Here is a 15,335-nt window from a genome sequence, read left to right on the forward strand (position 1 = left end):
CACTAAACTCTCACTAGAACTCGCAACGCGACTCAACACTAACCTCGCTATCATGTTTGCGCGGTTACACATTCAATATGGCGCCGGGAACTGTAAAAAGGACTATTGCAACTTGTCAAAGGATGCATGTGTGGTGGTGAAAACACATATGGTTCACCTTGTCTCCTTCTGCACATTTCTTCCTCTCTTCTGGTCGGGTCACAAATGCATCTTCCTGCAACTTCATCACAGCTTTCTCCCTCCCGACAGGGTGGATCGCACAAGGAATCTGGATAAAATTGATTCGAAAGTGAATTTATTTGCTTCCCCACGAGTGTGCATGCAGAGAGAAGAGCCGTGAAAGTGATGCTCACCTTCAGTTTTGAAATGTTCATGTCACTAACTTCTAGATGGCGTAGAACTATTCTAGGACCGTTACTTTAAAAAAAATGGCGTTATTCACGAGTTTTGCACAGATGATAGAGGTTAAAATTGGAACCACCTTGTCTAGCAAAAGGTTACCTCATGTAGACAAAATGAGGAAACTTAGGTTTGTATTCACAGATCAGGCTTTGAGTTTCATCAGAAGAGTTATCTCGCCTGGATCGAGCGGCCATACGTTCAACCGAGGAGATGTATCAAACTCGGGTGACAATGACCTTCAAATGTGGCCGCTGGTAAAGAGTCCTCTGTGCACCTTGTCTTCAGTTCTTATTTTATTTTTGAGAACATGATCAACAACGTCCTCTACCACTGGTCATTCCATCGGTGTGCAGGACAGTTGTCAGATAGGAACCTTACTATCTGGCCGACCGACCACTTTCTTATCTGAGGTTTGTCTCGTCGAGCCTTAGAACTGCCTGGGGCTCGAATGATCACTTCTGGTTCATATGTTTTCCTCTCTGAAAAACCTCCGTAATGATTGTCTTGTGTATGATACACAACAAAACCTAAAGTACATGAATATACAATCATTCCGTAAAGGAAGGTAAATTTATGTTGTGTCGCTTACCTCCAATTACAAAAACCTGAATATCATCGGCTTGGAAAGACGATTCCCCAGTAAAATATTCACCGGCAGTTGCAGAAGTAATTCCACTGACGTTAAAAACTCCACCGACATCGATTTCCGTCACAACATTCTGGTCAATGAAACAGAGCTCGTCCTTCTCCTCTCCCCAGCACGGCCCCGTTAATTTGTGCATCCTTATCGCTTGATGTCTCTTCTCCAGTAAAACATTTAACTTTCTTGGCTTATCGCTGGAAGGTTTCAAGCTAAAGAGGAAAGCGTTGCTCGACGGAAATATTTTCTTGAGATTGAAATCTGGAACAAAAAGAGAGTCATTAGGTGATATAAAAGATAACCATTTGTGGCGTGTTGCAGAATTCTCCACTGCGTTAAGGAAAATCTCTGCGTTCCGATTGTTCAGCAATCAGTAGGACTGTATCTTTCTGGTTTATCAAGTTTATTTACGATCCGCAGACGCCTCTACAATCTCCGTACAATCTACGTTCAGTCGATCTCAATGTCTATTCCGAATGCCCTCAATTACAACATGTTATCTCTATTTATCACAACGGAAATACACACCTAGTTACGTAAATCCGAGATTCACAATGCTTATTTGTGCTTTACTAGGCCATTTTCCTGTCGCACAGCTTGACTTGCGTCCTTACCCACACTAATCCAATTAACCCCTAGCAATTAAACCCACACCCACTATTTGCGGAGCACGTGTCACATATTTCTGTGTCACAAGATGTTCCAGCCCAAACGTACGCCCTAACTTCCTCTAGATAATTCACTTGCGTGTATAAGCTAACATTCTACCGATTATTAATTTTATCTATTTGTTTTTTTTTTGCTATTATTGATTGTGCAATAACACGTTTCACAACATGGAGTCCCATTGGTTTTGAACGTTCTAGAGACGAAATGATATGGTTCAAAATGCTGGAGTTTCATTCCGATGTTCCTCTGACACAATTCCGCGCCAGGCTTCGAGCCCCAATGTACTGTTATCTGAGCCTGGATTTAGCAGAACTGTGCTCAATTAAGACAAAACAGAGATATTTTTCAGCGTAGGTTGAAGTCGTGATTAATGCGTTTAAAACCTTTACACTACACAAAGTCGATCATCATGGTTTTACGAGAGATATTTTTCTACATACCACGCGAATAAAATAAGGGAGAAATGCAGTTATGTCAAATTGATTTGACTTACGTTACCAACATAGATGCAAAATAGCTTATAAACTCTTGCTCACCATTCCAGCTTTTATCAGAGAATCCTCCAAATACAAACGAGCCTGTCCTGGCTATAGTTACCGAGGGGCCTTCATCATCACAAATTTTGTGAAAGATGAGTTTTGACCATCCATCAACATGGGCTCTGTAACATGGAACCCAGTACTTCTCTCCATATCCTGTTTCGGAAAGCCACCTCATTAACGTGTCCTGGTAACTAGGAACGTGGCTGATCATGGCTGAGTGGAATCCTAAGGACAAAGTCAGTTTGATCAAGCAGATAATTAAATTGACATGTCTCACGGAGCTGTGACACAAGGAACCTGGTTACGCATGCAGACACTAAAACGCGTTATGCTCTGACAACTTTATAGTTTTTTTTTCTTCTACGTAAGATAGTCATTGTTGTTTGAACTAGATCATTGGAAAGTGTATTTTGAGACTTGTAATGGGTGACCTCCACAACTTAAAAGCCATTGTACAATGGCCAAACCAGAAGTCACGTACAATTAGAAAAAAACGTCTACGGATGTACAGTGGTTATCACGGTTATGGAAGTGGGTGATTATGAGCAACTTGGCGCCAACGCTCTTGTTGGCTATCAACCATATCACATTCGCTTTTGGTAAATAAACTGCGTGACGCGCTTGATAAGGATTGGATTTGTAATCCTAGTAAATATTCTTATTGTTACTCAGTACACTGGAACATCCATGCAACAGCATTTAGGCAACTTCACCTGTGATCTGCGGGCAAGCTTCTATTGGAGTGCATTTGCAACTAGAATTGAATCCCACTTTAATGTCTCGAATACCAATCTCCCCACTGATCCCGCCATCACTGAGAGCCTCAAACTTAATCTACCACAGGAGCAATAAAGAAAAAGATAATGTTACATCTATGGAAGAAGCATTGCCGAGGGAGCGTTTCCCCTTTGTCAATGCCGACTTTCTCGTCGTTCTCTGTTTTTGCCCGTAATTCAAACTTATTTTCTACCATTTGTTTATAATATCCTTTCTACTGATAAATTTTACTTATTTCATCACTTGTTTGCTGTGTAATGAACTGAAATTGAACGCTACGTGGGCATCACTTCCTGGAGTTGGAGAGTCACGCAGAAATGTTCAGCTTTTTGGCCAAGGAAGACTCCTTTAGTCAAATTTCCCATTTTTTTTTTTTTACAATGAAGAAACGCAACCCATCCAAATAATTTGTTGCGCTAAAGTAAGAACACTTCCCCGTTTGAACAAGTTGTGACGTTCACGCATTGGGACAATGATCATGATGAGGAGTTGATGGGGACTTTGATGTTAGTGACGATTCGCTGTAGTTATTCATCACCGCCTTTATCACCTACTTCGTTATCATCATAATCACTATCATTATCACACTCGTCAACAACAACAATCTCTACAAATCACCTTAAATCCGTGTAATGCATTAAGGCTAACTTGAGCAATGTTCCAGTGGTTCCCTTGGTCACCAGCAAGTCGCCATGGTAAAGATAACGCGTTTTCTTGATCGACGATAAAAACATTCAATCTTCCAACATTTTGTCCTGACATGTTGTAATGAAAACTTAAACAATTCACAGCTCCTACAAGGTATGAACTCTCAAGAACTGAAATGATCGTTCTTTGACGAGGATAGGACATGCTTGCTTTTGCGTATTCTGTGGCTGAAAAAGAAGAGTACCAAAGTGATATTAATGTAGTTGGTTAGTAATGTTTTGCGTTATGTCATGCAAGCCAGACAGACAAGAATTAGGTTTTTCAAGCGTTTCTTTTGCGTTCAAAAATATTTAACGCGTATTGTCCTGGACTGCTCACTGTTTGTTTTTTTTTCACGAGAAAGTGCGAGAAAAAACGAGGCGAGAAGTAGCATCGGGAAGAACTGCAGCAGAGATATGAGCGTCTCAAGCTAGCTCCCTCTGCTTCGTACCTCACCACAGCTTGCGTTTATTTATTGGCCTGAACTGGAGCAATCTTTATTTTTGAGAGAGAGAGAGAAAGAGAGAGAGAGAGAGAGAGAGAGAGAGAGAGAGAGAGAGAGAGAGAGAGAGAGAGAGAGAGAGAGAGAGAGAGAGAGAGAGAGAGAGAGAGAGAGAGAGAGAGAGAGAAGAGAGAGAGAGAGAGAGAGAGCGGGAAAATTTAGGCGGAAAGAGATTTGGAAGGAACTCGGACAAGAGGGGTTTTCTCGATACAGCTTGTTCCCCCTTCCAACTTGACAATATCTTATATCCGCTTTTCTTTTATCCTTGGATCGACCAGGAAAAATTGCTTACCACTTACACATACTTTTGCATCGTTCAAGCATTAGGCTTACCAAACCGTTGACCGTTTAGGGAGGTTTAAAGGGCTGTGGTTTTATCTTTTTGTAACTTGGTCTTACCCATTTAGAACAGTGCAAATTTGATATGAAAGTTGGTAAAACTTACCCTCTTCTCGAACTTCAACTTCGCATAATTTTAAGTTGCTGTTACCAACAATCCTTGTTATGCTAACAAATTTTCCCTTCAGCGGCGAAGGGCAACGAATTCTTCTCCAATGTACCCTTTTAAATCTAAAAGATCCCCCACACGGCGAGTTTTTCTTTAGGTTTGGGTTGTCATGGTTTCCGATTCTTATCTGAAGCAAATAGTTGAGTGTCTCAGAGGAGTGTATATAAATGTATACTCCACGAATTAAAACTTCTCTTTCCAAATCCACTCGCCACCATGGGTTGTTCTGTGAAGTTGTTAGACTGCATTTCTCTTTGTTTGAGTTATAATGACTGCCATCTGTTGCAAAGGAAGAAGCTTTGATTGTACCAGATTGAGCAGTGGGCTTTTTGAAAGCTGCGTTGTTACTATCTGTGAACGAAAAAAATCTCCGTTAAAGATAGTTGCACCTAGCAATAATTTAACTGAGGTGGTTTGTCATTTATAATATTCTCCCATATTATATATAATATTTATAATATTCTCCCATCAAAAACACAAATATTTCCTAAATAACGATAGATTACAGTGACAAATACACTTTTTGGTAGGCCTTTCACCAAAATAGCCAATCACAGCGCCGCACTTACGTCTCACATACCCCCTTTGATTAAGTAAATATTCACGTAATGAGCTGCTCCTCTGCCGTTTTTGCATTCATCGGATGTCTCAGTATAGCTTTTTACGACATCAGAAGAATATTCGCCTGAGGAGGACAAACATTTCCCTCCGCTCGCTACAGCGAACATTTTGTTTCCTCTCCTAAGCGCGGCGTGACGACATTTTAACGGAGCGTACGTTCTGGAAACGTAGTTTCCAGATAGTAGTGGGTCTGTGCCTTCCAAACTTGGTATCGATGGACCGGAATCTATTTTAAAACAGCCCATGTTATGGTATTCTGTAGAAATAACATGACAGGGATAACGTTTCGCAGATGCGAGGATGAAATTTCTCTAATTAAGCATTCTAAATCTGGTCGAAAGTATTTCGAAATGTTTTCGTCCGAAGAGACTACAGTTTAAGAAAGAACCATTTTTTTTTGGTTTCTAGTTAACTTCGCCTTCACCTCCTCGGCCTCTTTCATCTATTTCTTTTTTTTTTTTACTATGCTGCCATCACCTCCCCTGTCTGCACACAGTTGAGGAAACCTTTCTTTTGAAGTATAAGTATGCTATTCAGCACAATCTTAAAAGATTTGGAATCTCAAAACGCCGTAAGCAATGAATTTTACTGGTGAAGAAAAATCTCAAATGGTTTTCGGGGTGTGTGTTTCCTTCAACCAAGAGACATTTTCTACTATCATGATTTTCTTACTTACCAGTATCTTGCGGTATTACATCAAAGTTTTCTTCATTAGGATTCTCCCGAGAGACATATTTTAACTCCCATGGATATTGATAATCGCCAATATTTTTCCACATGTACCAAGGAAGAGCTATAGAGATAAAAAATTTCACTGCTTATATCAGTTTTATTGACTGGAATGTTTTACTTTTTGTAATAAATGTGACATCGACTCTATCAGTGTAACAATGAACACTCACTTCTTTTCCCTTTAGGTTAGACGAAGCTTGAAGATACCAAATGTCAAATGGAGGAAGGGTCGCACACGTTTTGTAAGTTCTGAGTGACCCTTTATCTACCACTTCCTTTTAACGTAAGAAATCTAAAAACCATAGTGCTTTCTGGCATTAAAATAGTTAGTAAGAAGATTTTATGATAAATACGATGTCCTAATTTTGAAACTTGCTGTCTTAATTACCTGAATTTGTTTGCAGGTCTACCATTTTTTCTAGTGGAATGACCGACTCCCAGATTCTTAGATCGGAAATCTGCAGATTATGTATTCTTTTTAAAGCATGCGTAGCTGACTCCTTTCCGATAAAAAATCGTGGGAAGTTACTCTCAATTGCGTAAAGAAGTCGTGCAGGATTGGTTGACTCGGCTGTGACAACGCCATTCTGATAGAAACGCAATCCCCATCGATTACTCCACGTGATGCCCACGTGTACCCAACCCAGGGAGTAGTCTGGAGGTCGAACTTCCCAATTGTGAGGGCTCGCAGATACCGACAGATGATATGTGTTTGTAAACTCTTGAAAGCCAAAGACAATTCCGGCGCTGCGTTTGCTAACAGCGCCCGTTGCCAAAATGACGTCGATATTTTCTGCTCGAAAGAAAAAAAGGAAAACGATGATTTGAAACAGTATTCCATGGTAGAAAAACTTAGCCCAGCTTGAAAACAGACCTCTCCTTAATAATTAGAGTTTTTCCTTACTGGATAAAGTCCGTATTTAAATGGATGACTTAAAATCGCTTAACGTTGTCAAAAAGGATTACACCGTATTACACATCGGATAAGGGGAAAAATAGAGGAGAATCCTGGTGTCAATAACACTTGAAAAAGAGAATAGTCTGAGTTTCACATAAAGATCATAATCTACGCTTTTCGAGCACAGGGAGCTTGAGTCCGTGCGCTGAGAACATATATGTTGTAAATTTGGAAGACTTTAGTGATCCTGTCAACTCTAAAGCCTTACGTGAGATGTTGGCTGGAGCTTTGTCAATATTCGTGCAGTCAACATTGAATTTATTTAATGAAGTTGACACTGCTAGTGTAAAGAACGTAGTGCCTACCATAAATGTTTAAATACATGCAATTATAGAATAATAACAATAACACAGGTACCCTTTTTGCAAGCAATTTTGCGATTTGCATCGCAGAGCACAGTGTTCCATTCTCCAGTGTCTTCTTGTTCCACACATTCCTTGATAATGTCATTATGGTCACCCGATTTCCAGTTTGTAAAGTCCGGCAAGGAACCATCACTCCACCTAAATATGCTCTTGTGCGTGGCATCTCGTCGCAAATCCAGCCACCAACTGTGTCCACTTTTCTTTAGGAAGTTGTTCTCTTCTACCGAGGTCACTTTGGGTAACTCGGCATTTCGCGCGTGACAAGTGTTTACTGCGTGAGACTGTGAATTTGAATGGCTCGAAAACCAATAACAGGAACCTTGGAAATATTCCCAACCAGAAGGACACCGGGCTGGATAAGAAACAAAGAGCGGAACATGGTAGTTATTGCTAGAGGTTCTGTAATGTTGACAATCAAAGATAGTTCGACTGAGTAGGGACTGATTTTAAATGCTGGGGAACCTCAAATGAGAGAGCAAGTACCTAAAGAGCAGAGAAGGTGTTACCAGATAAAAGTGTCTTGTGGACAGAGGTGTCCGAGGAGTGAATATAACAGATACAAGGTAGTTCTGAGTTAATTCGGAAACAAAATTTTCTCCCACTGCATGGGAATGTTTTTAGTGTAGAGTTATCCCTGAGGGTAACTTTTGGTAATTTTTATCTTAATGGATTTTGCGAACAGACCTAAAAAGAAAACCTTGCTCACCAACAAGAGACAACCGTAGCCTCTTACATGAACAGCTTCTTTATTGAAATATCCTTACCTGATATATAAATCTCCACCCTCATGCAACAACTAGTCGCTGTGTTGCATTCTGTAGCATAGAACCTGACGAAATGTGCTGTGAATGGCGGCAGAAAGGTTTGCTTCACCACTCTGTTGCCATTAACATTTCCCACAAACTCCTGAAATGCAGAGACGAAAGGATGTGTTATGCATAAACCTTTTTGTTGTACGAACTGGTTGTCCAACAGGGACCCTTAAAGTACTCGTTGGGCTGAATTCGTAGATAACTATTCATAGGTTCCAAGGCCGGTCTCGTTTCTATCCGTATACTCTAAAAGCACAGTGAAATACGGAGGACATCAGCCAAAAAATATAGCAATAATGAATTTTCAGTATTTCTACGAATATCTACCGAAACCATTTGGAAACCAAGCAATTAAGTTTAAAAAGATCCTTTAGCATTTGATTGTAGGGACAGGTGATCAAAAGCTAAAACGGTTCCGCCGTGAGCTCAGCTTTAAGCCAATTTGTTTTCCTAATATGGAGTATTACCTTAACGTTTCCGTCCTCTTCAAACTTCTGCCATTCTCCACTCATCGTTCTGTAACTCAACGTAAACTTCTTTACAAAGCCGTAATTGTCACGAGCACCTTGGGTATGTATCCCGTCTATGTTATGGTCTCGACCAAGGTCTATTTGAAGCCAGGCCCCCACGCTTCCACACCAGGAAGCATGGCAGTTTCTCGTCTCGTGCAGTCGAGCAAGTTTTGGCTCAGACATACACTTCCAGGTGGATGATGACCAGTGACTGACGTCATAAAGAGTGAGAGCTGTAAGTAGCGAGAACGGAGTCAGTTAGCTGTTGATCGGGGTAGATTGAGCGTTAGAATAAACCCGTTCATGCTTTCAGTCATAATTTTTCGTCATAATATGTTTCTAATCGACATTGCTGACGCTATCAGGGCTAGGGACACTTGTCACATATAAAACCATTGTAGGGCCTAACTAAACGGGGACGTCTCGGATATGAACGATGGAGCAAATTATCACGAAACTCGAGCTCTGCATTACTTGTATGGGATAAATTTTTCGGTTTAAGCTTTGCGACAAAACGAATTACCCTTTGTCTTTTTTTCTCTTCGTGTTTAACATGGTTTGGGGTCGGCTCATGTTCAACCCCTAGTGTAGGAGACGTTATGGTTCATTCTTTGTGCACGTACATGAAGACGGTGTCAAATCGCTTATCTCACCTTTTTCGCAAACGAAATCCAATTCATTGTCACAGCTAACTGTGTACCAATTTCCAGAACTATGGGAGAGACAGGCACATTCGGTTCGGTTGACTTCATAGACAGGTTCTCCTTCCTTCCACGCAGTATATTCAGAATTGGTTTGATCTTTTGTCCAGTTCATTTGGTTTCCTTGAATCTCTTTAAGTCCAATCCAGTTGTCACTTTCTGTGTGAGCAGCGATGAAATCATTTTCTTTCTTAGATCCAACGTTGGCCAAGTTCGCCGATGAATCAGCACAGGAACTTTTTGCGGCTTCCCAGGACTTTGAAGTTGGTGAGAAAAAATAGCAAGAGCCTCTGAAGTATTTCCAGCCGGAGGGGCAGTACTCTGTACAAAGCATTCAGATAGCATTTAAAACAGAACTGTAGTGATTACCCGACATAAATCTCCGGTAACCTTTTTCTGAGGTGAAGCTTATTTAGATGAAATTTACAGCTCAAATCAAGCAGCACATGGTTCGACTTTGTCTCAGTCGGTAAAACGCAAAAACTAAGAAATAAAACAAAAAAACAAATAACATCACAATCAACAACAACAGCAAAATTCCAGCCTTCTTGACCTCCTCCTCGTGATTTACAAACTTTTCTCGTGTTTATGCAACATCCAGTATGTGCTACTACGCCGATAAAGCGATAGGAAGTGCTGTCTATTGCTTTTATAAGATAAACGTCAATTTTCTGTAGGTTAACCCGTGAAATAAACGATGGGTTTTTGACTAATTAGAGTGTTCGTAGTATCTCAGTCATTTTATAGATATATATGAGGATAAATGTGATCTTGAGACTAACCTTTTAATACGCCCACTCTCATGCAGGACGCCGTAATTGCGCCAATCACTGTAAATCGCACATAACGTGCTATGAAACTGTTTGGATAAAAATAGTTCAAAGACCCATTTGACGTCTGCAAACAAAAATAGATATGTGAACTTTTTGTATCAAATGCTATGGAATTGAAATTTAATAGATTAAAAAAATGCTCTAAACTATGGTTTGTTCTCCGATTCGCCCTCCTAGGATAAATTAGATGTTTTTCATCGTTGAAACTGACTTTTTCGCGCACTATGAATTAGCTTGAAAGAGACTGTTGCACTGATAGTTTAAATTGTAAAGTCCCAATTTGTGCCGGTTTTCGAGCGTAAACAGAAAGAAATCAAGTCCTTGGCTCCTTTAAACACCAATAGATCGGAACTACTAACCACTTCATGGAGCCATGGATCATTCAACGATCCACGTATGCCTATTTTGTACAAGGTGACTCCTGCGTTGGAGTCATGTGATCCTTTAGCTGCCACTCCGTATATGGTCTGATCCGAACCAAGGTCCAATTCTATCCATTCACCTGCGCCATTGGTGTAAGAACACCATGAACCTTGTTCGTTGTTAAAAGAGGCGTGCTCTGGCCGTCCGGGTGCATCAGTATCATCCAGACTAGAGCTTGCACTAAATTGGGAATCATGCAACGCCCCTTTGCGAAGTCCAACTTCGTTAGAGGTGGCTTCAAAGAAATGAGAGGTAAACAGCACAATGAGACTTTACGTTACGAAATGTTTCGTGTAAACCTTGCAACTACCAATTTGGCCACCTCTTCACATTACAACGGTTTATTATTTCACATTGACTTAAGTTAAAATACACCTCCGCTTTTCAATATTAACTGAACAGCAGTATTGCTTCTTCCTCTGCATTGACGATAGTTCCACTTAAGTCACTCAGTTTATTCCCTCTCCTCACTCGGTTTTTGGATGGGTAATAGTGTACCATGCCAAGGTTGAACCTGTTAAATCTCTGCGAACATTGCATATCGTCAATAAAGCAAAATAAGGGCGAAAATATGACTTAAATGCGGCTCATTGTTTGTGATAAATCTTTGCTTGTCAGTCCTTGTGTTAGTAGCTAACGAATGAATTGAATTCATAGGTCCATTAATGGTTTATTTCTAGTACGTTCCAAGATACTTCGAATTCTAAATTACGCGCGTTTTCATCCAGGTAAATGCACTCTGAGGAAGAATATCTTTCAAACTTGTCCAAGTTTTCGAACAATACCGCTAAGAATACCTCTCAGGGCATTTCCGGTGAATAATTATGTCTGCTTTTGTGTTTATGACAAATGAAATAATTGGCCATACCTGCGTAATAAAATGCCTCCAAGTCATCCACTATGAAATATTTACTACCAGCCAGTAGGGAGTCTCGTTCGTCGATACTTAGAGCCAGACTGCTTGGGAACTGGTACGAGTTGTTGAGGCTTGTAAAAGACGCTGCACTCTCAGTAGGTGAGGAGTGGATGTTTATGTCATCTTCTCCAAAGATGGGTCCAAATGTGCTCTTCTGCATCGCCGCGTGATCTGATTTCTCGCTCTTAAGATCCATCTTAAAAGGTGCTATTCCTCGTAAATTTTTTAAGCTGAAGATAAATGCTTGGTTACTCTTTAAGTAACCGTCCGCACCTGAAAAACAATTTTGCTGAACATATTTACAGACCCTATGATAAGAATGATATTTTTTCGGGCCTTTCCTGCATTTTTATCTTCCACGAGCCATATAACTCGCTCGCGAGAAACTTGTACGGGATCTACAGGTCAATACAGCTTAGGGGAAAATCGCAGACATTTGACGATTTTACAAAATGACCGCTAGGAGCATTTACCCTGTATACAAACAAATATGAATTTGTTTGAAATTAGCCATTTTCTATTAATTTTGGAACAATTCGTGACCGAATGCAACCGTGTAAGATTTATCAAAATATAAAGGCTTTTTTACCAGGGCACCAATATACATTTGCTGTGTAGTTCTAATTTCTAAACCTAAAATTTAGAGCGCATTTGTTAGACAACTGTTTTTGACTTACCTCCCCAATTACTGTACAGAAATCCTCCAAAAATGTTCTTCTGAACCCGAAGTAATACCACAGTCGGTCCCAAGCCGTCGCAACTGTGGAAATGGGGACCTTTCCAGCCGGAAAATGCTTTATAACAACGAAGCCACGAACCCTCTTTCGGAAGTACAGCGTCAAGCCATTTTCCAAGAATGTTGTCGTACTCATCTTCATACCCAGAAATTGTTGTGATGAAGCGTGCTGCAATATTGAGATGTAACTGGTCTTTTAACATGACTTGTCTTCATTACACAACACCATTACATAAAAAAGTGTGGAAAAATTGACGTCTACACACACAAGGTATGTGGCCCATCACTCGTTAGCATATCCCGATTCCCATAGCATGAAGCGAATTGGAGTAGTGTTACTCCCCCCTGACCGCCTGATTGGATTGTAAGTCCATCTTAGATCGAGAAATGGGAAGAAGTAATGAGCAGGCTTGTTTGTTTACAAAAACGAAAAAACTGTCATAGAGAACGCAATAATTGTGTTTGAGAAATTTGCTACCACCGTCTTTTATGTGAAGGTGTAGTCTGATCGTCCGGGTGAGTGTAGTCCTGAGAAGGACTGTTGTCGGTGGCAGTGACTGACGTTTCGACAACCTGTGCGGAAGTCATCATCAAAGTCAAGTGATGATGACTTCCGCACAGGTTGTCGAAACGTCAGTCACTGCCACCGACAACAGTCCTTCTCAGGACTACACTCACCCGGACGATCAGACTACACCTTCACATCTTACCCCCGGGTTCAAACCATTTACTGCACCGTCTTTTATCTTAAATACTACCATCAGCACCGTATGTGTCTTGTCTAGCGTTTGTTCAAGGACGCTTTCTGATTTTAGCTATAGCTTAAAAAGAAGAAACAACTAAAAGAACCCGCACTTACGCTTGTGACGCAACCAAAAGCTGAGGGAAAGTCCTTGATAACAAAGATTTGGATTACCAAGGCATTCTGATTGAACGTCAGCTCCCAAGGCCAAGTTTTCATTGACTTGTAAGCTCGCCACACCTTTCACTCTGTCATAGCCATGTTTGGTAAAGCTACCCCACGTTTTAGAAAGAAAGTCATATGTAGTTCTGGAATTTGAGTTGCCGTGTCTTCTAAAATCCCAATGGGCGACCTCTGAAAGAGAGAAAAGTGAATGCCAGGCTTGAGCTGGCGTAGTTTCGATGTATGATGTATCATACAACAAAGAGATGGTCCGAAAATTAATAACGTAATCTCCCTTTTGTGAGCACGCATGTTGCATATAACTCCTCCTTAATTCTTAGACCTGTATAGTGCAATCTTTCCTTCACTGTTGAGAATTATCTTCGATTGTTTTATTTTTCCTTTACTTGGCCACGTGATAAATGCAGAATTACTCGTTCCACTTTCTCAACCAATTAAGCCTTCAGCTTTGATCATTTCCCATTTCTCATGACAGTGAATGTCTGATAGCGGAAATAAATAGCTTGTCAGTTGTTTTTGCTTTCATTTGGTAGCTGATGGTGAATACGAAGGGAACGTGGCCGGAAAGAGCCACTCTTATGATGGAGGGAGGAAAAAATCCTGAGCAACGAAGAAGAGGCAACATCTAGAGACAACATCTAGAGACAACATCTGGAGCAATCTTCCCATAAGACATGGTCATTTGATCGTCTCTTTTCATGTATTTTTTTCATGTATTTTTTTCATGTATTTTTTTCATGTATTTTTTTCATGTATTTTTTTCATGTATTTTTTTTATGTATTTTTTTCATGTATTTTTTTCATATGTTTTTTTCATATAATGCTTACCAAAGAATTTGCAAACAGAAGTCTTCTTTTTCAGGACATTTCCTCTCCGCCATAGATAAACCTCTGGCCATGGCACGACATTTCCGGTTATAGACGAACATGCATGCGCTATTTTTTCAATCCGAGAAACATCATCAATGTACTCGTCCCACATGTTAAAGCCACCCATATTGCCTTTGAATATCCCAATGATCATAAAACCGCTCTCAGTGCTATAGCCAGTCCCCAGACCGACATCTTCCACTCTCTGTGCGCCATCAGAATGAAATGTCCATTTACCATCGGAGTGGGACCTTGCGATGCACATGTGATGCCAGCGACCATCTGAAATGACCTCACCTTGCACGCTAAATATGCTAAACGAGTGAAAATAATTTAAATGAATAAAGGCCGATAGTTTCGAAAGAAACTGTTTGGGGCTGCGTCGGTGGGGGTAACGAAATAATTTGGATATATCAACAAAGTTGAAATGGTAAATTGGCCACCGTGACGATTACAAAAACTGACGTTTCGAGCATTAGCCCTTCGTCGGAGAGAGTAGAGGAATTGTGGGTTGTGTGTGTTTTTAAAGGCGGAAAATGGAGCTACGTTATTGGTGGGAACATGGCAACGAGATATTAACAAAGTCGAAATGGTAAATTGGCCACCGTAACGATTACAAAAGCTTACGCTTCGAGCGTTAGCCCTTCGTCGGAATGAATAGAGGAATTGTGGGTTGTGTGTGCTTTTAAAGGCAGAAAATGGAGCTACGTTATTGGTGGGAACATGGCAACGAGATATCAACAAAGTTGAAATAGTAAATTGGCCACCGTAACGATTACAAAAGCTGACGTTTCGAGCGTTAGCCCTTCATCGGAACGAAAATAATTTACCCGAGATCTTGTTCTAAATTGATTTATGATTAAAATGGAATGGAAAGTATCTATGAGGGTAGTGCACAACTATTCAATTCCAAAATAGTGTGCTAGAGGGCGGTTGAACTCGGGTCTGGTATTTGCAATTTCAATAATATATCAATTTAGCGATATTTCGTTGAACCGAAATATCGTGATGATGTACCGCGCACACCACAATGCATCCTTGTTTCGATGTTTCGTCTGATCGATCTATGGCTGGAAGGGGATATCGCTGAATATTTCGTCGATTTACCAATGTAAATTTGCGATAAAATGCGCCATATATCGGTTATATCTCATGCAAAGGATAAATTCGACGATATTCGACGAAAATCATTTGGCTGCATTAC

General features: G+C 40.5%; 3 protein-coding genes across 3 annotated transcripts in view; all 3 read right to left on the reverse strand.

Moving 5' to 3' along the window:
- LOC111330238 (uncharacterized) overlaps positions 1-1,305 on the reverse strand; it is a 31,096-nt gene extending 29,791 nt beyond the window's left edge. Inside the window, exons 1-2 of the mRNA XM_088745293.1 lie at positions 992-1,305; positions 158-268 (exon numbers count right to left, since the gene is read on the reverse strand). Coding sequence (XP_088601419.1) covers positions 158-268; positions 992-1,184 — 304 coding nt within the window. The 5' untranslated portion in view covers positions 1,185-1,305. The remainder of the gene's footprint in view (positions 1-157; positions 269-991) is intronic.
- Positions 1,306-1,925: 620 nt separating this feature from the next.
- LOC111330228 (uncharacterized) lies at positions 1,926-10,909 on the reverse strand. The gene is made up of 13 exons (XM_022935056.2): positions 10,621-10,909; positions 10,211-10,325; positions 9,381-9,749; positions 8,683-8,960; positions 8,168-8,309; positions 7,396-7,755; positions 6,469-6,873; positions 6,025-6,141; positions 4,665-5,078; positions 3,649-3,905; positions 2,967-3,087; positions 2,248-2,478; positions 1,926-2,023 (listed from the first exon to the last, which is right to left on the reverse strand). Exons 2-13 carry the CDS (start codon positions 10,230-10,232, stop codon positions 1,926-1,928), a joined length of 2,814 nt encoding a protein of 937 aa, XP_022790791.2. The 5' UTR covers positions 10,233-10,325; positions 10,621-10,909.
- Positions 10,910-11,484: 575 nt separating this feature from the next.
- Positions 11,485-14,663, reverse strand: LOC148716128 (uncharacterized). The gene is made up of 4 exons (XM_088745682.1): positions 14,090-14,663; positions 13,196-13,432; positions 12,278-12,505; positions 11,485-11,873 (listed from the first exon to the last, which is right to left on the reverse strand). Exons 1-4 carry the CDS (start codon positions 14,394-14,396, stop codon positions 11,485-11,487), a joined length of 1,161 nt encoding a protein of 386 aa, XP_088601808.1. The 5' UTR covers positions 14,397-14,663.
- Between the last annotated feature and the right edge of the window lie 672 nt (positions 14,664-15,335).

Source organism: Stylophora pistillata, chromosome 14 (assembly GCF_964205215.1).
Source record: "Stylophora pistillata chromosome 14, jaStyPist1.2, whole genome shotgun sequence".
Lineage (NCBI taxonomy): Eukaryota > Metazoa > Cnidaria > Anthozoa > Scleractinia > Pocilloporidae > Stylophora > Stylophora pistillata.

Excerpts from the sequence above, each read along its gene's own strand:
- LOC111330228 (XM_022935056.2), bottom strand. The coding sequence starts at position 10,232 with ATGAGAGTGGGCGTATTAAAAG. Across the intron at positions 8,310-8,682 it reads AAGAGGACGGAAACGTTAAG|GAGTTTGTGGGAAATGTTAA; the intron begins GTAATACTCCAT and ends TCTGCATTTCAG. Across the intron at positions 3,088-3,648 it reads ATGCATTACACGGATTTAAG|ATTAAGTTTGAGGCTCTCAG; the intron begins GTGATTTGTAGA and ends CTCCTGTGGTAG.
- LOC148716128 (XM_088745682.1), bottom strand. The coding sequence starts at position 14,396 with ATGTGCATCGCAAGGTCCCACTCCGATGGTAAATGGACATTTCATTCT. Across the intron at positions 13,433-14,089 it reads TTCTGTTTGCAAATTCTTTG|AGGTCGCCCATTGGGATTTT; the intron begins GTAAGCATTATA and ends TCTCTCTTTCAG. Across the intron at positions 12,506-13,195 it reads CTTTTGGTTGCGTCACAAGC|CACGCTTCATCACAACAATT; the intron begins GTAAGTGCGGGT and ends TCAATATTGCAG.